Source organism: Oncorhynchus masou, chromosome 31, assembly GCF_036934945.1.
Source record: "Oncorhynchus masou masou isolate Uvic2021 chromosome 31, UVic_Omas_1.1, whole genome shotgun sequence".
Classification (NCBI taxonomy): Eukaryota; Metazoa; Chordata; class Actinopteri; order Salmoniformes; family Salmonidae; genus Oncorhynchus; species Oncorhynchus masou.
In genome coordinates, this window is record NC_088242.1 from 25,347,244 (window position 1) to 25,371,003 (window position 23,760).

The following is a 23,760-nucleotide window of genomic DNA, read 5'->3' on the forward strand; positions in this document are numbered from 1 at the left end:
CTGTATTTGGGGAGTTTCTCCCATTCTTCTGCAGATCCTCTCAAGCTCTGTCAGGTTGGATGGGGAGCGTTGCTGCACAGCTATTTTCAGGTCTCTCCAGAGATGTTCGATCTGGTTCTGGCTTGGCCATTCAAGGACATTCAGAGACTTATCCCGAAGCCACTCCTGCGTTGTCTTGGCTGTTTGCTTAGGTCCGTTGTCCTGTTGGATGGTGAACCTTCGCCCCAGCCTGAGGTCCTGAGCGCAAATTCTTAATCCCTCACCTTACTTTAAAAAAATGAAATCTACTTTAGGCCTAAATGACTAAAGGTTAACTAAAGGACTAAACCCCTTATGTGCAGTACCTTCTCATGGAAGGCGGTGACATGGTAGGAGAACATGCAGTGTTTGTCGACCAGAAAGCAGAATCGTCTCTTCTCCTCCAGGAGGGCCTCTCTGCAACCATCAGCGATGAACTTCTGCATGTCACTCTGCCGCGACGAGATGGTCTTCATATACTGAGGGGAAGAGGAGGGAACACGTCAGTAAGGGTTGGTTGAACTGATGGGGGGGGGGGGGGATCATTAAGGAACTAAAGGGGACAGGTCAGTTAGGGTTGGTTGAACTGATGGCTGTGGGGGGGTCATTAAGGAACTAAAGGGGACAGGTCAGTTAGGGTTGGTTGAACTGATGGGGGGGTGGGGGGGTCATTAAGGAACTAAAGGGGACAGGTCAGTTAGGGTTGGTTGAACTGATGGGGGGTGGTATTAAGGAACTAAAGGGGACAGGTCAGTTAGGGTTGGTTGAATTGACGGGGGGTGGGGGGCTCATTAAGGAACTAAAGGGGACAGGTCAGTTAGGGTTGGTTGAACTGATGGGGGGTGGTATTAAGGAACTAAAGGGGACAGGTCAGTTAGGGTTGGTTGAATTGACGGGGGTGGGGGCTCATTAAGGAACTAAAGGGGACAGGTCAGTTAGGGTTGGTTGAACTGATGGGGGGTGGGGGGGTCATTAAGGAACTAAAGGGGACAGGTCAGTTAGGGTTGGTTGAACTGATGGGGGTGGGGGGGTCATTAAGGAACTAAAGGGGACAGGTCAGTTAGGGTTGGTTGAACTGATGGGGGTGGGGGGGGTGGGGGGGGGTCATTAAGGAACTGAAGGGGACAGGTCAGTTAGGGTTTGTTGAACTGAAGGGGGGTTCATTAAGGAACTAAAGGGGACAGGTCAGTTAGGGTTGGTTGAACTGACGGGGGGGTCATTAAGGAACTAAAGGGGACAGGTCAGTAAGGGTTAGTTGAACTGATGGGGGGTGGGGGGATCATTAAGGAACTAAAGGGGACAGGTCAGTTAGGGTTGGTTGAACTGATGGGGGGAGGGGGGGGGGTCATTAAGGAACTGAAGGGGACAGGTCAGTTAGGGTTTGTTGAACTGAAGGGGGGTTCATTAAGGAACTAAAGGGGACAGGTCAGTTAGGGTTGGTTGAACTGACGGGGGGGGGGGATCATTAAGGAACTGAAGGGGACAGGTCAGTTAGGGTTGGTTGAACTGATGGGGGTGGTATTAAGGAACTAAAGGGGACAGGTCAGTTAGGGTTGGTTGAATTGACGGGGGTGGGGGCTCATTAAGGAACTAAAGGGGACAGGTCAGTTAGGGTTGGTTGAACTGATGGGGGTGGGGGGTCATTAAGGAACTAAAGGGGACAGGTCAGTTAGGGTTGGTTGAACTGACGGGGGGGGGGGTCATTAGGGAACTAAAGGGGACAGGTCAGTTAGGGTTGGTTGAACTGACGGGGGGTTCAATAAGGAACTAAAGGGGACAGGTCAGTTAGGGTTGGTTGAACTGACGGGGGGTTCATTAAGGAACTAAAGGGGACAGGTCAGTTAGGGTTGGTTGAACTGACGGGGGGGTCATTAAGGAACTAAAGGGGACAGGTCAGTTAGAGTTGGTTGAACTGAGGGGGGTCATTAAGGAACTAAAGGAGACAGATCAGTTAGGGTTGGTTGAACTGACGGGAACCGGGGGGGGGGGGGTTATTAAGGAACTAAAGGGGACAGGTCAGTTAGGGTTGGTTGAACTGATGGGGGTGGGGGGGTCATTAAGGAACTAAAGGGGACAGGTCAGTTAGGGTTGGTTGAACTGATGGGGGTCCATTAAGGAAGTAAAGGGGACAGGTCAGTTAGGGTTGGTTGAACTGACGGGGGGGTCATTAAGGAACTAAAGGGGTCAGGTCAGTTAGGGTTGGTTGAACTGACGGGGGGTTCAATAAGGAACTAAAGGGGACAGGTCAGTTAGGGTTGGTTGAACTGACGGGGGGTTCATTAAGGAACTAAAGGGGACAGGTCAGTTAGGGTTGGTTGAACTGACGGGGGGTCATTAAGGAACTAAAGGGGACAGGTCAGTTAGAGTTGGTTGAACTGAGGGGGGGGTCATTAAGGAACTAAAGGAGACAGATCAGTTAGGGTTGGTTGAACTGACGGGAACCGGGGGGGGGGGGGTTATTAAGGAACTAAAGGGGACAGGTCAGTTAGGGTTGGTTGAACTGATGGGGGTGGGGGGTCATTAAGGAACTAAAGGGGACAGGTCAGTTAGGGTTGGTTGAACTGATGGGGGTCCATTAAGGAAGTAAAGGGGACAGGTCAGTTAGGGTTGGTTGAACTGACGGGGGGTCATTAAGGAACTAAAGGGGTCAGGTCAGTTAGGGTTGGTTGAACTGACGGGGGGTGGGGGGTCATTAAGGAACTAAAGGGGACAGGTCAGTTAGGGTTGGTTGAACTGACGGGGGGTGGGGGGTCATTAAGGAACTAAAGGGGACAGGTCATTACTGGGTTACTGACAGGCGTACTGTTAACTCTGCGTGTACAGTATATGTATGAGATTGTCTCCAGATACTGACGAGAGGACACAGAGGGAGACTGATTGTTAAAACATTCAGTAAGGTTGTAATTGCATGCTCAGACAAAAGCAGCTTGCTTAACTGTTCAGGAATAACTAATGAGCCTTCTAATCAAAGTCTCTCCTCTGTCTGGCTCAATCTCACCCCCTGTTGTTACTCCACCATCCCTATCCTGTAGAAAATCACCCTGCTGAAAGAACCTGTGTCTGCGTCCCAAATGGCACCCTATTCCCAATGTAGTGTATAGTCAAATGTAGATCACTATATAGGGAATAGGGTAACATTTGGAAAGCAGGACACACTCCTTCCCAGAGAGTGACTCAGAACTGAAACACCCTCACAAAGCAGACCACGGAATCTGACATCACACACAGACAAAGCTCAGCTCCTCTTTGAAACAACTCTCTCCCTCTGTCTCCTCCCTTATCTCTCCTCTCCCTTTTCCGGTTGTCATGACGACAGCGAAAGCTGGTTAGTCTCTAGGGTTGTGATGGTGGTGTCCCAGTCTCTCTCTCTCTCCCCCCTCCCCTCTCTCTCTCTCTCTTTCGCTCTCTCCCCCAATCCCCTGTCTCTCGCTCTTCCTCTCCCTCTTCCCCCTACGATGGGGCCACAACTAAACTATGGAGCTTAATTTCTACTGCAAACAATAGCTGGAAGACTGAGAAAGACAGAGGGGGGAAGAGAGAGATAGAGGATAGAGAGAGAAAGACAGACATAGGGAGAAAGAACCATTTCACTGTACTTGTGCATGTAACAAATACGTCTTGAAACTTGAAACTTGAATTGAGCTCAAGTGTTGCAGCAAACCTGTAGGGGTTTGAAAACGACGGATTTGTGGGCAAATTCCATTAAAGACATTCATGCATGACTTTGGAGAGAGCCGGATGTTACCTTTTCCATCCATTTCTATATTCTGACAACTGAACCACAGAAGATCACAGTAGAGGCGAAATGAAATATACTCTACAGTCTGATACATAACAGTAGAAAGTGTTCATGGGTGTGTGCATGAGTTTGCCCTTATCTAGTCTAATCAACAGGTGTCATATACATAGGATAATGGCAAACCAGTTTCCTTCCACATAGCAAGCCACAATACATTACTGTCTATTAGTTTCTCTGAGATAAAACTAGATGACAGCCCTCTTTCCATAGGCACAGGTAATCTACATACTGAAACAAAGATGGTTAATAGCAAGATAAAAACCAAGAAGCCATTAAGAAAAGATCATGATCACTGAATAGAGAGAGATACAAGATTCTACTCTTCAAAACCTCCAGTTAGCTAGTGCTTCTCAGATTTCAGTCAGAACAATAATACAAAATGTGTTGCAGCTCAATATATTGGGCCCCTTACTAAAAATAAACCCACCTCATAAACTGACACTCATCAAAGTCGGGCCGGTGAAACCCGTCAATAAAATAGGAGTGGACGAGGAGTTATTGCACAGGCAGCCTTGTATCAAGCAGAGCCAGAGTGGGTTTCATCAACAGACAGCATCTTCTTGGCCCCTCTCTCAACTTGTCCTATTGATTTACTAAAGAAGTCTATGTTTAATGTATACTGTGTTAGGAAGACTATTACTGTATATCCTCTGATTCCTGTAAGTGGCTAAATATGCTACCAGGCACCACTCCAAGTCTACTCTATTTGAGTGGACATTATTGACTATAAATGCCTCACCCATTCCCAGTCCCACTACATCCTACAAAGCTTTTCAGCGAGTGTATACTACCAACCAACTCAAGACCAACTACAAACTCCTAAGTGCACACTTCATACTCCAGATGGGGTTGTACCCTTGGCCAGTCAAGGGTACATGCTTTTTACACCCACTTGAGAGCACAATCCTCATGCAAGAGTGTACAGTGCTCCCACTCCTCACATTCACTAAAATACACTCTCCATTCTAATGTGATGACAGCCATTTGGTCCCTTTCGATGAGCCTTCAGTGTGGCTTTATAAGTGAAGGGCAGTGGTGAACAAAGGACCCAATTTTCCTACTTGAGTAAAAGTAAATTGCTAAAATATACTTAAGTATCAAAGTCAAAGCAAAAGTATAAATCATTTCACATTCCTTATATTAAGCAAACCAGATGGCATGATTTTCTTGTTTTGTTTATTTTAAACAAGAAAATCAGTGCAACACACTCCAACACTTAGGCAATAATTTAAAAACACATTTTTGTTAGTGAGTCTGCATGATCAGAGGCAGGAGGGATGATCAGGGATGTTCTCTTGATCACTTTGTGAACTGGACCATTTTCCTGCTAAGCATTCGAAATGTAAGGAGTACTTTTGGGTGTCAGGGAAAATGCATGGTGTAAAAAGTACATTATTGTCTTTAGGAATGTAGTGGAGTATAAGTAAAAGTTGTCAAAAATATAAATTGTGAAGTACAGATACCCTCAAAAATGACTTAAGTAGTACTGTAAAGCATTTGAACTTAAGTACCTTGCACCACTGGTGAAGGGGCAAGGCAGTGACGGCACTCCACTTTACATTACTACAAAGAATCTGCCCGCAGCTATACTGTAGGTGTGGTGGTATTGTGTATATTTAGTGTTCATTTCCTTTCCACCCGCTCGCTTTTATGTACAGTTTTTCCACCTTGAGGTGTGCGGCAAGATCAAGGAGCCACCTGGGCCAATGACATTCCCTATTTTCAAGACAAAGTTAATAAATGTTTTCTTTGATATTCTCGATGGGTTATTGCCCCATGCGTGCAAATCATTTAAGTGATAACACCCTCGAAGCCGTTGTTTAGAGGTCATATTGGCACGGGTGTTGTTAGGTCCGAGAAGAAGTCAATGTCCGGCAAACCGTGCCAATATATCCTCCAAACACCGGCTTCGAGGGAATTATCACTTTTATACAACGGGTTACCAACATATCCAAATAATTATTTACATATTTTTATAACAAATATTATTTTGATGGCTTTATTAATACTATTTCATCCTTCCAAAAGATATAGTCCCGACACAAATCCAAGGTTGCTACCCAAGCCGGCTGGACCTATGGATGCGACCCAGTTGTTCGTTCTAAATGTTCCATTACTGGCTGGCAACATTTTTATCCCTTGCTAGCTAGCCATCTACGGCTAACTTACAGTCATGTTGAACAGAACAGCAAAGTAGCTGCATTTGTGTTTGTTTAAGCTATTTTCTAGTGAATTTACTTGGATAAATGCATAACAATAAGCTATTGATGCACGATTTTGCCTCGCATAGAAAATGTGCTCTCTCTCACCATTCAGAATTAGAGCCACCCGTTGCATAAGGGAGTCCATAGAAGGGTTCAGCTTTGTTTATGTAAACAAATCAAGGCAACCAAGAGCAATAATGTTCTGTTTGGTTTTTATATTGATACTGGACACATAAACCAACAAGTGTTTCTGGATGAGGGTAAAGTCACGTGACTGTCAGTTAAAGTCCCTTTCTAGCCGTCTGAGAAACTTCCAGGAACTCAAAAGAATCCAAGCACATGTTCACATCATCAGAAAAAATTAACTGGACACCGAGCCACTTCTCGCTTGAAAATGGAGAACATTCATAAAGTGGGTCTTAAGGGACTTTTCTGACTAGTGTACCCATGGTGCATTGAGTGAACAGCTGAGTCTGATCACTGAGACCCCCAGTGAGATAAGATGAGATCTGTTTTTAGTCTCACCTCGTTCTCCTTGATTAGTTAAGATCTGGTTCTAGTCTCACCTCATTCTCCTTGATTACTTAAGATCTGGTTCTGGTCTCACCTCGTTCTCCTTGATTAATCAAGATCTGTTTCTAGTCTCACCTCGTTCTCTTTGATTAATCAAGATCTGGTTCTAGTCTCACCTCGTTCTCCTTGATTAATCAAGATATGGTTCTAGTCTCACCTCGTTCTCCTTGATTTATCAAGATCTGGTTCTAGTCTCACCTCGTTCTCCTTGATCTCGTACTTGGTGACTTGTTTCCCCTGGCTCTTCCTCCGCAGCTTCTTCAGGTCCGTCTGAGAGCGCTCCAGAGAGTCCTGCTTCAGCTTGTGCTCCGTCTGGTACCGCTTGAATGTGGCCTGGATGAGAGATACAAAGGTTAAGATAAGTTTGATGTAGAAATGGAGAGGACTTTTACTGAATGCAAGGATAGGGGATATTGAGGAGAGAGGAGACCATAATTAAGTGTGTACTTACATACCTGCATACGTAGACATGCAGACCCGTACACAAACATGCACACACACACACACACACACACACACACACACACACACACACACACACACACACACACACACACACACACACACACACACACACACACACACACACACACACACACACACACACACACACACACACACACACACACTCCTTGTGATTAGATTGTCCTTTGCCAAAGTCCCATAGTGGTCAATGTACTTACAGTCATATATTTGACATCCATCTCTGTTTTCCTCTCCAGCTCAGCAATGATTTCTTTGTGGAACCGCTTGAACTGAACAGAAAGAATCCAGTTCAAGTCGATATATAAACATTTAACAATAGCATAACCATGGCAAGATGGTGACATCAGAATAAGAGTTGCGTGGCTGAGCCAGAGGAATGTAGCTGTGATAATTGGTTTCTAACTGAGGGGAATTCTAACAACAGGTCTTATCTACCTCTCCAAATAGTTAAACATTGACTACTTTCTCCTTCCTTCGTTCTCGCAGATATCTCAGAAATAACTAACCAAGCTTCGTTGGCATGTCGCTTTACTTGGAGCCCAGTGAAAGACAAGTAGGAGCCTTGTAAAGGCTATACTACAGTTCTGAATTGCAATAAAATGTGTAATACATGTATACTGTAGTGAGAATACATTTTATTTGATCATATCTCTTCTTATTACTGACCAATACTAAAAATATTGTCACGACTTCTGCTGAAGTCGTTGCCTCTCCTTGTTCGGCCGGTGCTCGGCGTTCGACGTCACCGGTCTTCTAGCCATCATTGATCCATTTTTCATTTTCCATTGGTTTTGTCTTGTCTTCCCACACACCTGTTTTCATCCCATTCATTACCTGTTGTGTATTTAACCCTCTGTTTCCCCTCATGTCTTTGTCAGAGATTGTTTTATTGTCAGTGTAGTTTTATGTTGTATAGGTGCGCGTCGGGTCCTCGTACCCATGTTTGTTTATGTATGTACCTTTTAGTGTTATGGAGCATGTTACGTGGACTTTATTAAAAGACTCCATTTTACCCCCCGTTTGACTCTCCTGCGCCTGACTTCCCTGCCACCTATACACCTATGCCTGACAAATATTCATAGGTCAAATCATCTTAAATTCAACAATAATCATATTTTCAAAGTTTATCCGCCTCGTGCATGGGATACAATCGGTATAAAACTGTAAAGTGACATTTTTTCTTGAGAACTCTTTCCCAACAATGCGGGGATCATTTTTTCCCTCATCAATCTACACATAATACCCCATAATGGAAAAGCAAAAACAAGTTTTTATTAATGTTAGTTCATGTATTACAAATAAAAAAACAGAAATACCTTGTTTACATAAGTATTCAGACCCTTTGTTATGACACTCAAAATTGAGCTCAGGTGCATCCTGTTTCCATTGATCATCCTTGAGATGTAACTACAACTTGATTGGAGTCCACCTGTGGTAAATTCAATCGATTGGACATGATTTGGAAAGGCACACACCTGTCTATATAAGGTGCCACAGTTGACAGTGCATGTCAGATCAAAAACCAAGCCATGTGGTCGAAGGAATTGTCCATAGAGCTCCAAGACAGAATTGTGTCGAGGCACAGATCTGGGGAAGGGTACCAAAACATTTCTGTAGCACTGAAGGTCCCCAAGAACACAGTGGGTTCCATGATTCTTAAATGGAAGAAGTTTGGAACCACCAAACTCCCATCCGTCTGTGTTGATGGGAGAACCTTCCAGAAGGACAACCATCTCTGCAGCACTCCACCAATCAGTCCTTTGTGGTAGAGTGGCCAGATGGAAACCACTCATCAATAAAATGCACATGACAGCCCGCTTGGAGTTTGCCGTAAGGAACCTAAAGGCCCCTCGACCATAAGAAACAAGATTCTCTGGTCTGATGAAACCAAGATGGAACTATTTGGCCTGAAGAGTCACGTCTGGAGGAAACCTGGCACCATTCCTATGGTGAAGCATGGTGGTGGCAGCATCATACTGTGGGATATTTTTCAGTGGCAGGGACTGGGAGACCAGTCAGGATCGAGGGAAAGATGAGCAGCGCAAAGTACTGAGAGATCCTGATGAAAACCTGCTCCAGAGCGCTCAGGACTTCAGACTGGGGCAAAGGTTTACCTTCCAACAGGACAATGACCCTAAGCACACAGCCAAAACAACACAACAGTGGCTTCGGGACAAGTCTCTGAATGTCCTTGAGTGGCACAGCCAGAGCCCGGACTTGAGCCCGATTGAACATCTCTGACAAGATCTGAAAATAGATGAGCAGCGACGCTCTCCATCCAACCTGACCGACTTGAGAGGATCTGCAGAGAAAAACGGAAGAAACTCCCCAAATAAAGGTGTGCCAAACTTGTAGCGTCATACCCAAGAAGACTCAAGGCTGTAATTGCTGCCAAAGATGCTTCAACAAAGTACTGAGTAAAGGGTCTGAATACTGAATATGTAAATGTGATATTTCCCAGATTTTTTTATTTTTGTAAATTTTTAAACATTTCTAAAAAACTGTTTTTGCTTCGTCATTATGGGGTATTGTGTGTAGATTGATGAGAAAAAAAACAATTTAGTCAATTTTAGAATAAGGCTGTAACTTAACAAAATGTGGAAAATGTCAATGGGTCTGAATACTTTCCAAATGCACTGTATATAACAATGAAAATAGAATAAAAAACCACAGAAGAAGTACGATGACAGCTGAAGAAACATGAGAATGCACCTGCTTCAGTCTAGACCATCTGTATTGTATAGTATTGTAACTTAGACGTAGTGAGTGATTAGAGATGATACTGTCTACGAGATAGTTGTGTCTTGCTCTTGTCACAGTTACAACACCAGTGACACCAACCAGAGTCACTTGATTTCCTAGACGTATGCCAAGCCTCTCACCCCCAGGCATCAACAAGAAACCCAACAGACAAAACAGAGAGCACACGCTGCAAGGAATGGTCTAGTGTCCAGGTGGGATTTCTCTCTAGGCTTTGTTGTGTTCTTGGTGTGTTTAGAGGATAAAGGAGGTCTGTTAATGACTAAGTCACTGTGATAAAGAGAGAGTTGGCGTAGAGGACTATGGATATGTGTGTCGACATGAACATCCAATGCAGGTCAAAGAGAATAGTAACCCTTGACTTCAGTCTTCCACTTAATTAGCAATTAGATGGTAAACTGGTAATTACATAACAAAAAACTACCAAGAGAAGAAGTGACAGTAGGTCAGCAGGAAAACTTACGTTCTCCTCCAGCTCCAGGTGAACCTTCCTGTGCACCTCAGAGATCTCCATCAGAACCACACCTGTCGAGAAAATATCATATATCATATTATACAGGTAGCTGACAAAATAAAGGAAACACCAACATAAAGTGACTTATTAGGGTGTTGGGCAACCACGAGCCAGAACAGCTTCAATGTGCCTTGGCATAGATGCTACAAGTGTCTGAAACTCTATCGCAACGAACAGCCCTTGCTGTCTCTGCCTGGCCGGTTCCCCACTCTCCACTGGGATTCTCTGCCTCTAACCCTATTACAGGGGCTGAGTCACTGGCTTACTGGTGCTCTTCCATGGCGTCCCTAGGAGGGGTGTGTCACTTGAGTGGGTTGAGTCACTGACGTGGTCTTCCTGTCTGGGTTGGCGCCCCCCCTTGGGTTGTGCCGTGGCGGAGATCTCTGTGGGCTATACTCGGCCTTGTCTCAGGATGGTAAGTTGGTGGATGAATATATCCCTCTAGTGGTGTGGTGGCTGTGCTTTGGCAAAGTGGGTGGGGTTATATCCTGCCTGTTTGGCCCTGTCCGGGGGTATCATTGGACGGGGCCACAGTGTCTCCTGACCCCTCCTGTCTCAGCCTCCAGTATTTATGCTGCAGTAGTTTATGTGTCGGGGGGCTAGGGTCAGTCTGTTATATCTGGAGTATTTCTCCTGTCTTATCCTGTGTCCTGTGTGAATTTAAGTATGCTCTCTCTAATTCTTCCTTTCTCAATCTCAGGGGACCTGAGCCCTAGGACCTTGCCTCAGGACTACCTGGCATGATGACTCCTTGCTGTCCCCAGTCCACCTGGCTGTGCTGCTTCTCCAGTTTCAACTGTTCTGCCTGTGGCTATGGATCCCTAACCTGTTCAATGAACGTGCTACCTGTCCCAGACCTGCTGTTTTCAACTCTCTAGAGACAGCAGGAGCGGTTTCTACACCTGCATTGCTTGCTGTTTGGGGTTTTAGGCTGGGGTTCTATACAGCACTTTGATATATCAGCTGATGTAAGAAGGGCTATATAAATAAATGTGATTTTGATTTGATTTATTGGAGAGATGAGGCACCAATCTTCCACAAGAAATTCCACAATTTGATGTTTTGTTGTAAAACGCTGTCTCAGGTGCCGCTCCAGAAACTCCCATAAGTGTTCAATTGGGTTGAGATCTGGTGACTGAGACCAGGGCCGTGCACAGACAATTCAGCAGTGGTGTAAAGTACTTCAGTAAAAATACTTTAAAGTACCACTTAAGAAGTTTTTTGGGGTATCTGTACTTGACTTTACTATTTTCGACAACTTTCACTTTTAATGTACATTGTACTCTATATATTTATTTTATTATTCATACGTTTACTTTTACTTTTGATAGGTAAGTATATTTTAGCAATTATATTTACTTTAGATTCTTAAGTATATTTAAAAGCAAATACTTTCAGACTTACTCAAGTAGTATTTCCCCGGTGACTTTCACTTTTACTTGTCAATTTCTATTAAGGTATCTTTACTTTTAATCAAGTATGACAATTGGGTACTTCTCTTCACTGCCATTCAGGGGGCAGGTTCATGGGTCAGGTCCCCCACTTGAAAAACAAAATGACTTCCATAATTCACATCTCAAAATTCATAATATAATGCCTGTAGCAAAACAAAATGTTGAGCATAGGCCTATTTATTTCTGCAACAGCACATTCACTCAACATCACAAATTGTAAGCAAGCTAGTTACAGTGCCTCCTAAACAGATGATCGACATTGGGGAAAGATGGTGAGCTATCAGCTAATCATTGACGTTGATGATTGATGTAGATCTGCAAGTTAGCTAGCTCAATTTATTTTACTGATTGTTTTTTATCTTCAATGCTTGTATGAAATAATAACTTCATAATATAATACTCATAATCTACTAACTCAAGCTAGAGGCTTGTGTGTATATTTATTATGGTGGTAAGCTAGAATGTAGTCGACCTGTGTTGCTGCTAACTCTAGAAGAAACTGATGGAGTTGAATCAGAGGGTTGTTGATACTGCCGCTCCTCTCTATGTCTTTCTGCTTCTCTTTGCTGCATGTATCAGCCAACCAGACCAAATATTGATGATGATGTAGGTTAAATCAAGTGTTATAAAGTGTGAATCAAATGTTATGCTGTTGTGGCAGTAATGTTGATATTTAAACTAGGTAGCTAGCTGCACACACTCAAATGGTGACCACATCCCTCAACCCATGCATGTTTGGATACAGGGCCTGCGATCTCCATAAAGGGCAGACTGGGATAATAACACAACCAGGAGTGTACGAGCTCCGTACAGGGCAGACCAACAGGCGCAACCAACGGACAGGGACAGGGGTGGCGAACTTGACGACATCAAGATGACTTGCAGGCAGTTGGTTCCGAACAACAATGAAAGAAATGTATAGAAGAAAAGTTTTAGCAAAATTATACCACCACCTAAAAGGGCACTTCGGAGACAGGAAGGGCAAAGGGGCATGTACTCTGCACAGGTAGAGCTCTATCTGTGTCATGGCTGTTGAAAGGAGAGGACCAAGGTGCGCGTGGTGAGCGTACATTTTCTTTTATTAATCAAAATGACGCCGAACAAAACAATAAACACTACAAACACAAACCATGAAGCTCAAAGGCTATGTGCCATAAACAAAGTCAACTTCTCACAAACACAGGTGGGAAAAAGGGTACCTAAGTATGGATCCCAATCAGAGACAACGATAGACAGCTGTCCCTGATTGAGAACCATACCCGACCAAAACCTAGAAATAGAAAATCATAGAAACACAAAACATAGAATGCCCACCCCAACTCACGCCCTGACCAAATCAAAATAGAGACATAAAAAGGATCTCTAAGGTCAGGGCGTGACAATCTGTGTATGTGCCTGACTGAGAAACAAACACGTCCTTTAAACCCCCTATGTTCCTTTCAGACACCTCTTTCAAAATCAATGAGATATCTTCTTCTAGCCATGGTAGCCAAGATAATGAGATTAGAACCAGATCAAAATAATGGGCAAATACATGATCTTAAGCATGATGTAATGTTTTAATTGCCTAATTAACTCAGGAAACACACCTGTGTGGAAGAACATCCTTAAAATATACTTTGTATTTACTTTATTTTGTCAGTTACCTGTACATCATATACAGTGAAGTCGGAAGTTTACATACACCTTAGCCAAATACATATCAACTCAGTTTTTCACAATTCCTGACATTTAATCCTAGTAAAAAGTCCCTGTCTTAGATCAGTTAGGATCACCACTTTATTTTAAGAATGTGAAATGTCAGAATAATAGTAGAGAGAATGATTTATTTCAGCTTTTATTTCTTTCATCGCATTCCCAGTGGGTCAGAAGTTTACATACTCAATTAGTATTTGGTAGCATTGCCTTTCAATTGTTGAACCTAGGTCAAACCTTAAGGGTAGCGTTCCACAAGCTTCCCACAATAAGTTGGGTGAATTCTGGCCCATTCCTCCTGACAGAGCTGGTGTAACTGAGTCAGGTTTGTAGGCCTCCTTGCTCGCACACGCTTTTTCAGTTCTGCCCACAAATTTTCTATAGGATTGAGGTCAGAGCTTTGTGATGGCCACTCCAATACCTTGACTTTGATGTCCTTAAGCCATTTTTCCACAACTTGTGACCAAGCTTTAACTTCCTGACTGATGTCTTGAGATGTTGCTTCAATATATCCACCTCATTTCCCTGCCTTATCATGCCATCTATTTTGTGAAGTGCACCAGTCCATCCTGCAGCAAAGCACACCCACAACATGATGCTGCAACCCCTGTGCTTCACGGTTGGGATGGTGTTCTTCGGCTTGCAAGCCTCCTCCTTTTTCCTCCAAACATAATGGTCATTATGGCCAAACAGTTCTATTTTTGTTTCATCAGACCAGAGGACATTTCTCCAAAAAGTATGATCTTTGTCCCCATGTGCAGTTGCAAACTGTAGTCTGGCTTTTTAATGGCTGTTTTGGAGCAGTGGCTTCTTCCTTGTTGAGCGGTCTTTCAGGTTATGTCGATATAGGACTCGTTTTACTGTGGATATAGATACTTTTGTACCTGTTTCCTCCAGCATCTTCACACGGTCGTTTGCTGTTGTTCTGGGATTTATTTGCACTTTTCGAACCAAAGTACGCTCATCTCCTTCCTGAGCGGAATGACGGCTGTGTGGTCCCATGGTGTTTATACTTGCGTACTATTGTTTGTACAGATGGACGTGGTACCTTCAGGCGTTTGGAAATTGCTCCCAAGGATGAACCAGACTTGTGGAGGTCTACAATTTTTTGGGTGAGGTCTTGGCTGATTTCTTTTGATTTTCCCATGATGTCAAGCAAAGAGGTACTGAGTTTGAAGGGAGGCCTTGAAATACTTCCACAGGTACACCTCCAATTGACTCAAAAGCTTCTAAAGCCATGACATAATTTTCTGGAATTTACCAAGCTGTTTAAAGGCACAGTCAACTTAGTGTATGTGAACTTCTGACCCACTGGAATTGTGATACAGTGAAATAATCTGTCTGTAAACAATTGTTGGAAAAATTACTTGTGTCATGCACAAAGTAGATGTCCAAACCGACTTTCCAAAAGTATAGTTTGATAACAAGAAATATGTGGAGTGGTTGAAAAAAACAAGCTTTCATGACTCCAACCTGAGTGTATGTAAACTTCCGACTTCAACTGTATCTGCGGTATGCAGGTAAGCGACATCTAGCCTGGGTTCCAGTCATAGAGAAACACATTCAATATTTCTGTGATACTGCCAGTCTATTTCTTCTTTCGTCAACATTATGTTATCTTATTTGGCAAGGCCAGGATATATCAGTGGTGAATCAATGCAGAAACTTTAAGACAACCAGGCTGAAGGAAACTATTGCGTTTGAATATGTGGAGGACATCTATAACCCTTTTTCCTCAAGTTGCTTGGAGGCAACAACGTCCTTGATAGCCTGGCCGGCATGGTACTGGCTGAGACTTCACGAGGAGAACAATGGGTTTTCACAAAGTTGTTGTATCTGCTCTTTCGCAAAGCTTACAAAAGCAATGTTGACTTTAGGGGTGAAGAACAAACCAAAACATCATGTGTATTTTATGTTTCATCAAGTCATGAGGAGTTTTTACATACTGCATGGATGACATTTATTTTTGACACAGTAGTGTTTGAACAGTGGTAACTCAGTAGTTGCCATTGACCTGACACAGAGACAGAAAAATCCCCATTGAGAGAACCCACATTGAACGCCATAGAGGAACAATAGCAGTCACTACAGTCAACAGAAGCAGACAATAACAGCGGGACAATTTACAGTACAGACACAGACACAACGGGGTGACATCTAGAGGTTATGTAGCCTAGCCATATTTTTTTGAATGAGTTATAATTGCATTCTATAACCTCCTGCCACTAGAACCACCTAGCTACCACTAGAAGGTCTGCTTTTTACAAAATGTTATATTGTATAGTCTTAGTTTGTCATGTTTTAAAATGTTCTCTGCAAACACCTGCAACAAGTAAACCATCCACCCACTCCTATCACCTCAGTATTAATTCAGTTATAATCACAACTGCGCCTGTGGGACCATATAAACAGAATCAACCCAAACAAACTGAGCATACATGCATTAGGTAAGCACGCACGCACAAACACACACACACGCACGCACAAACACACACGCACGCACACGCACCCCACACACACACACACACACACACACACACACACACACACACACACACACACACACACACACACACACACACACACACACACACACACACACACACACACACACCTGGCGTAATCTCAGACCTGCTGAGACAGAGCTGTACCTCTCGGGCTGCCTGCAGCTACAACAACATTGCCCTCTGAAGGTCAACAGAACGTACTGGTAAATGCTGCCATTGTACGGCAGAAGGGAGAGAGCAATGGGAGGGAGGTGGGCTCTTGGCAGGCTGTTTATACTGCACCAACAACAGCCTGCTGCAGAGTGAGAGGGCTTGTTTTCAAACAGGTTACAAAGTGAGAGGGCTGGTATTCGTATCGACACACACCTGCTAATTTCCTCTCTGACCTCTCTGAGAACCAACTAACGAGCCACATATTCTGTCCGTATGTGTAGCAGAACATGAGAAACGGTGATACTGTAAATAATGCTGAAAAAAACTAGATGACTTCACCAAACTGAAATTAACTTATGTTCACATGTTGATGGGTGGAGAGCAGCCAATCATTACATAAAATCTGTGGTCAAGAGTACACACATCCTGTATTGGACTAAGAGGGACTAAATGTTGAAAAACCCTCCGTTTGAAATTAATGCAGTGGCTAAATCAGGCTATCCTGCTATCACACATAATACATCTGGGTGAAGAGCATTGTGGACTATACCCTTTAGAAAGGTTAAGCATCCCATATGAATTGTCCTCTTGAGGTTGTGACTTGTTCTGACTGACTATCCCCTACTCATCTCTCTCTCCCTCTCTATCCTTCCCCTCTCTCTCAGACCTCCCCTCTCTTATTCATCTCCCCCTCTCTCTCCCTCTCTATCCTTCCCCTCTCTCTCCCTCTCTATCCTTCCCCTCTCTCTCAGACCTCCCCTCTCTTATTCATCTCCCCCTCTCTCTCCCTCTCTATCCTTCCCCTCTCTCTCCCTCTCTATCCTTCCCCTCTCTCTCAGACCTCCCCTCTCTTATTCCTCTCCCCCCTCTCTCTCTCCCTCTCTATCCTTCCCCTCTCTCTCAGACCTCCCCTCTCTTATTCCTCTCCCCCTCTCTCTCTCCCTCTCTATCCTTCCCCTCTCTCTCAGACCTCCCCTCTCTTATTCATCTCCCCCTCTCTCTCTCCATCTCTATCTTTCCCCTCTCTCTCAGACCTCCCCTCTCTTATTCCTCTCCCCCTCTCTCCCTCTCTATCCTTCCCTCTCTCTCTCCCTCTCTATCCTTCCCCTCTCTCTCAGACCTCCCCTCTCTTATTCCTCTCCCCCTCTCTCTCTCCCTCTCTCTCTCCCTCTCTATCCTTCCCCTCTCTCTCAGACCTCCCCTCTCTTATTCATCTCCCCCCTCTCTCTCTCCCTCTCTATCCTTCCCCTCTCTCTCAGACCTCCCCTCTCTTATTCCTCTCCCCCTCTCTCTCTCTCTCCATCTCTATCCTTCCCCTCTCTCTCAAAACTCCCCTCTCTTATTCCTCTCCCCTTCTCTCTCGCTCTCTATCCTTCCCTCTCTATCCTTCCCCTCTCTCTCAGACCTCCCCTCTCTTATTCCTCTCCCCCCCTCTCTCTCTCCCTCTCTATCCTTCCCCTCTCTCTCAGACCTCCCCTCTCTTATTCCTCTCCCCACCCTCTCTATCTCTCCCCCCTCCATCCCTGTACTCCTCTCCATCGTATGCTGTGTTAACCAGGCATATGACTAGGTAATGACATTTGACCATGTAATCCTCTACATGGCTCTGGTCTTAGTCTTAGCGATCTGTGTGCTACAATGTTTAAAAACTAGGGGGGAAAGACATCTCTCTCTCTCTATCTCTTTCTTTCTAAAACATTATAAAGGCATCTGTTCCTGCTGTCTCCAGATTGACCTACCCAGGAAAGGATACATAGTATTGTTCATAATACTGTATACATAGGCCTATGTGTACATCTCTAAACATGGCTACATCTACAATATAAGAATTCATAAAACCAGCCTTGTGTTCAGCGGAATTACACCCACAATAATAAAAGGCTTCCCCACTTGACTGTTTGTGTCTGTTTGTGGTGAATCCTTTCTGGAACCACCCGCTAATGACAAGGAGACTTTTACCCCAGACTTAACACAGTCAGTCTGTCTTTAGATAGTTAATGGTGGCACCACTGGTAGAGGTCTCATTGTGATCCTGTCTGGTTTTTACAGTGACTTTATAACGACTTGATCATTATTATAGAAACATCCTAGGGTTGGGCAGTGTACTGTGTATACCATATCCTGGGAATTTTTCCAATACCGTTAAATAAATTGGAATATTTGTATTTTTTTTAAATAATGCAGTCTACTTGTGCACTAGGTAATAGATACGTTTCTCAAGACAGCTTATTTTAGCCAGTCACGTGTGTTTGTTTACAAAGAAGCACAATGAGCAAAATGGGAGTTTCATGAGGTGAGTCACTCCTGCTGCAGCGCAGCTTAAGGGAGGTGATCGAGTTACGTGTCACGTTCTGACCTTAGTTCCTTTGCTATGTCTTTGTTTTAGTTTGGTCAGGGTGTGAGTTGGGGTGGGTAGTCTATGTTCTTTTCTCTATGTTGTGTTTATGTTTTTGGCCTGGTATGGTTCTCAATCAGAGGCAGGTGTCGTTTGTTGTCTCTGATTGAGAATCATACTGAGGTAGCCTGCTTTCCCCATTTTAGTTGTGGGTGATTGTTTTCTGTTTTGTATCTGCACCAGACATAACTGTTTATGTTTAATTTTGCGTTCTCTTGTTGTTTTTGTATTTAAGTGTTCTGTTCTATTAAATATCGTGAACACTTACCACGCTGCGTATTGGTCCGATCTCTCATACTCCTCGTCAGAGGAGGACGAATCCCGTTACATTACGCTTGTATGAAATTCACTACACTACCAATGTCTATCCGCTATATATCTTCTAACTATTAAATGAACTATCTAAGATGTGCCAAATAAATTCTCTGCAGCAGGTTTTTGCTAACTTGCTGATGTTAGCTAAGCAGCTGACTTTAGCGTGCAAGATAAAGCTTCTTCGTAACAGCAGCAGAGACAATCCCTTCCTTTATTAAGATCTCTGCTGTCTAATATTTGTTTTGTGTGTGATGCAAACTGTGTTTTGAGATAGCTACTTGCGTAACTTTAAGCAGGGTTGTCTTAGTAATTCATGTTAGCATGCGCCCGTTAGCATTTACCAAGCATCCGCTATGGGAATTGCTTAACACTTGTTAGCATTTTGTATTTGTTAACTGATATTTTTGGGCCTTTTCGTGACGTTCAAATTTTTTGAGGCTGGTTATACTGTATATCCTGAGATGGAACCGTCATGGAATGAAGGTATGGAAATCTGGATCCTGCCCAACCTTACATCCTGACACCTATGTGTTATAGCCTTTCTGTTTAATGGTGGTGTTGATAGCACATAAAACTAAGCCTGTCACCTTTCACATTCTTATCAGGTGATGTGGTTTATGAACGGTGTAGGCCTCTGCCAAAAGAATACCTGCCATTTTCTCATAAGTGTAATAAGGAAACATTGTGAGCAAATTCTTAATCTTATTCAATGACGAATTACAATACATTTCAACAGGTGATCTGTTCAGGTTATTCATATGTACCAGTTTTATTACTACAGTGCCTTCAGAAAGTATTCATAGCCCATGACTTATTCCACATTTTGTTGTGTTACAACCTGAACTCAGAATTGATTAAGTCTTTTTTTCTCTCACATCTACACACAATTCCCCATAATGACGGAGTGAAAAGATGTTTTAGAATTGTTTGCAAACTTATTGAAAACGAAAACAGAAATATCTCATTTACGTAAGTTGTCCCACCACTGAGTCAATACTTTGTAGAAGCACCTTTGGCATCGATTACAGCTGTGAGTCTTTCTGGGTAAGTCTCTAAGAGCTTTCCACACCTGGATTGTGCAACATTAGCCCATTAGTCAAAACTGTAACTCGGCCACTCAGGAATATTCACTGTCTTCTTGGAAAGCAACTCCAGTGTAGCTATGGCCGTGTGTTTTAGGTTATTGTCCTGCTAAAAGGTAAATATGTCACGTCTGCTCCCGCTCTTCCCCCTTTGGCGCTTGAGAGTGCCAGGCTACCCTGCATCACACACTCCTATGATCCATTATGCACACCTGCCTTCCCTCGTCATGCGCATCAGGGATATTGGACTCATCTGGACTTTTTTGTCTTTGTTTTCTTGTATGCTTATTAAATAATTGACTCCCCGTGCCTGCTTCGTCTCTCCAGTGTCATTCCATGTGACAAAATTAAGCTTCCAGTGTGGGGTGGAAAGCAGACTAAAGCAGGTTTTCTTCTAGGATTTTGCCTGTGCTTAGCTCTATTCGGTTTCTTTTTTTCTATCCTGAAAAACTCCCGAATCCTTAACGATTACAAGCATACCCATAACATGATGCAGCCACACCTATGCTTGAAAATATGGAGAGTGGTACTCAGTAATGTGTTGTATTGGATTTGTCCCAAACATAACACTTTGTGATCAGCACAAAAAGTGAATTGCTTTGCCACATTTGTTTTGTATTTATTTAGTGCCTTGTTGCAAAAAGGAGGCATGTTTTGGAATATTTTTATTCTGTAAAGGCTTCTTTCTTTTCACTCATCCAAATTGTAATGAATAACTTCACCATGCTCAAAGGGACATTTTCAAAAACATAATTCCACTTATTATGGAGTATTATGTGTAGGCCAGTGACAAGAAATCTCAATGTAATCAACTTTAAATGTAGGCTGTAACACAACATAATGTGGTCAGAGTGTGAGAATACTTTCTGAAGGTCACTGTATACTACTATACTATTAGTTAGTATTGGAGTGAACTAAAACCGTTGTATCTATGGCTGATTGAGCTAGGTGTGGTTACCTCATACACAGTGACCAAAGCAGTGACATTTGAACTTTGAGATCATAACTCTCCACTTTGAGATAGTCCTCACTCTCATAAAACAATAATGATAACTCTTACAGGGTATATTATAGAACATGTCACAGCATGAGTCTGACGCCATATGAACAACACCTATTTGAGTCACGGCCAAGGATATTGCAATCTTGAAGCCACACATTCCAATGGCAGGAAGGGAGAGTTAGTGTTTTGATGTTGCCATGGTTGGAAGTCTTCGTTCTCTGATATTACTTGGATATGAATCAGACATCGGTGGCACTCAGCTCAGGACGTTAGCGCTAACATGCAACCCCCCCCCCCCCCCCCCCCCCCCCCCCCACACACACACACAATGACACACACACACACACACACACACACACACACACACACACACACACACACACACACACACACACACACACACACACACACACATTCACTCCCTATGGTACTGATGCTACTGAACCTTGACTGAACTAATGGAAGGCAAAAAGCTGACCAGAATCCTCCAGGCAACCCATCCATGGAGGACATGAGTTTAGAGACTGTTTCTTTAGAAACTTGATTTAGAAGTAGATAAAAAAATAATTTGCAAGGACATAGGAGGAGATTAAGAAACACCAAATTCCATAATTTGGCACTTGTTAAGTGATGTGTCACAAGATAGGTGGGAGAGTAATTTCCCAGGAGGATGTATCACATCATAATATCTCCTACATCAGATTTATGTGTGTTGTACACACAATGGGTACCAAGCAATTCAACAACAGTAGTAAACTCACTTCAAATAGAAAGGCCACAAACACACCATCAGGAAAATGTGCTAAAATCAACATTTGGCTTCACTTTGCCCATGCATAAAATGTACAAATATAGACAGATTGTTCTTTTAAGATTAGGGTAATGGAGGGGGAAAAACACCCATATTATGAAAACTTTGTGTTTAACAGATGCTGGATAGAGCAAGGGTGTGTGGGGCAAGGGAGGATGTGTGGGGTCAGGGTGGCCATGGGATTGTTTGGTGAGCGAAAGGAGCGTGACAGAGTGGAGAGCCGAAGGCATCATGGGTGAATGAGCAGCCAGCCAATGGCTGGCCCTGGCTGCCTACCGTTGTCCCTATGAAGTGTTCACTTGCTCACTTTTCTTCATGAAGTGTGCAGTCCCTCTCATAGATTTAAATGCTTTGGATAGATTGTTGAAAGCATGGATTCCAAGGACGGTGGAAGTTGTTTGCGCACCTTTAAAGTTCAGATGGGCTACATAGAATAGTAACTGTAATCTGGACATGGACTGTAAACCTATAACCTCTAACATGTGGATAAATACAATATTAACTCCTGCACAATTAAGTATTTCATGCAGTAAAATGTTGTCTCAGGAACAGTATGATTTATTTATTTCAGCATTGCTTGAGAGAATGTGAATGCACAGTTAGGGAACGCAATCTTTTTCAGGGATTGACAGTTACATAACAACATCAATTAATCCTAGACTAACTGAAATCTCCAGGCCCCTAAACGTCCCCCCCACGAAGGAGATGCAGAATGACAGAAAATTTTACTGATGTCAGATTATTGATGCATTCATTCCATCGATTTATGACATTATTCTGGTAAGCACCACTGGAGGACCTGAGCCCTAGGAACATACCTCAGGACTACCTGGCATGATGACTCCTTGCTGTCCCCAGTCCACCTGGCCGTGCTGCTGCTCCAGTTTCAACTGTTCTGCCTGCGGCTATAGAACCCTGACCTGTTCACCGGACGTGCTACCTGTCCCTGACCTGCTGTTTTCAACTCTCTAGAGACAGCAGGAGCGGTAGAGATACTCTTAATGATCGGCTATGAAAAGCCAACTGACATTTACTCCTGAGGTGCTGACTTGCTGCATCCTCGACAACTACTGTGATTATTATTATTTGACCATGCTGGTCATTTATGAACATTTGAACATCTTGGCCATGTTCTGTTATAATCTCCACCCGGCACAGCCAGAAGAGGACTGGCCACCCCTCATAGCCTGGTTCCTCTCTAGGTTTCTTCCTCGGTTTTGGCCTTTCTAGGGAGTTTTTCCTAGCCACCGTGCTTCCACACCTGCATTGCTTGCTGTCTGGGGTTTTAGGCTGGGTTTCTGTACAGCACTTTGAGATATCAGCTGATGTAAGAAGGGCTATATAAATAAATTTTATTTGATTTAGGTAGTGGGCGTGGCCAATGGCTCTCCTCTTGGCCGCAGAGACTAAATCTAGCTGTTTTAAAGCTAGTTTCCTAAAATTCTACATATTTTGTCATGGGGCTGAGTGAAACATTTTAGTTTGATTGCAAATGCCATCAATTTTGTCATGAGACTGAGTGGAAAATTGCAGTTTCAAAGCAAATTTCCTGCAATTCTACATATTTTGCCATGGGGCACAGAGAATCTTATGCTAGTTGAGTGACTCAAACATTTTTTTTAAATCAATGGAGGCCAAATGCCATGACATTTTAAAATTAAAATTAAAATAATTTTCCCCGACCGTCTAGCTTTTTATTTTGGTGATTCCTATTAATTTAAAATATAATTTAAAATATTTTGCTCCAATATATCTTTTTACATACTTTTTTGTATATACCTGTACTATATGTATGTGGACACCTGCTCGTAGAACATCTCATTCCAAAACCAGTAACCAGTATATATATATATATATATATATATATATATATATATATATATATAGAGAGGAATTTTCTTTATTTGTACTATTTTCTATTTTTTTATTAATAGTGAAGACATCAAAACTATGAAATAACACATATAGAATCATGTAATAACCGATAGAGT

General features: G+C 43.2%; 1 protein-coding gene across 3 annotated transcripts in view; it reads right to left on the bottom strand.

Annotated features, from left to right (window-relative positions):
- The window catches only part of LOC135523654 (brain-specific angiogenesis inhibitor 1-associated protein 2-like protein 1), a 44,702-nt gene that overhangs the window by 11,372 nt on the left and 9,570 nt on the right, over positions 1-23,760 (bottom strand). For all 3 annotated transcript variants that reach the window (XM_064950467.1, XM_064950468.1, XM_064950465.1), the window contains exons 4-7: positions 10,304-10,365; positions 7,278-7,349; positions 6,793-6,927; positions 345-497 (exon numbers count right to left, since the gene is read on the bottom strand). In XM_064950467.1, the coding sequence (XP_064806539.1) occupies positions 345-497; positions 6,793-6,927; positions 7,278-7,349; positions 10,304-10,365 (422 nt within the window). The remainder of the gene's footprint in view (positions 1-344; positions 498-6,792; positions 6,928-7,277; positions 7,350-10,303; positions 10,366-23,760) is intronic.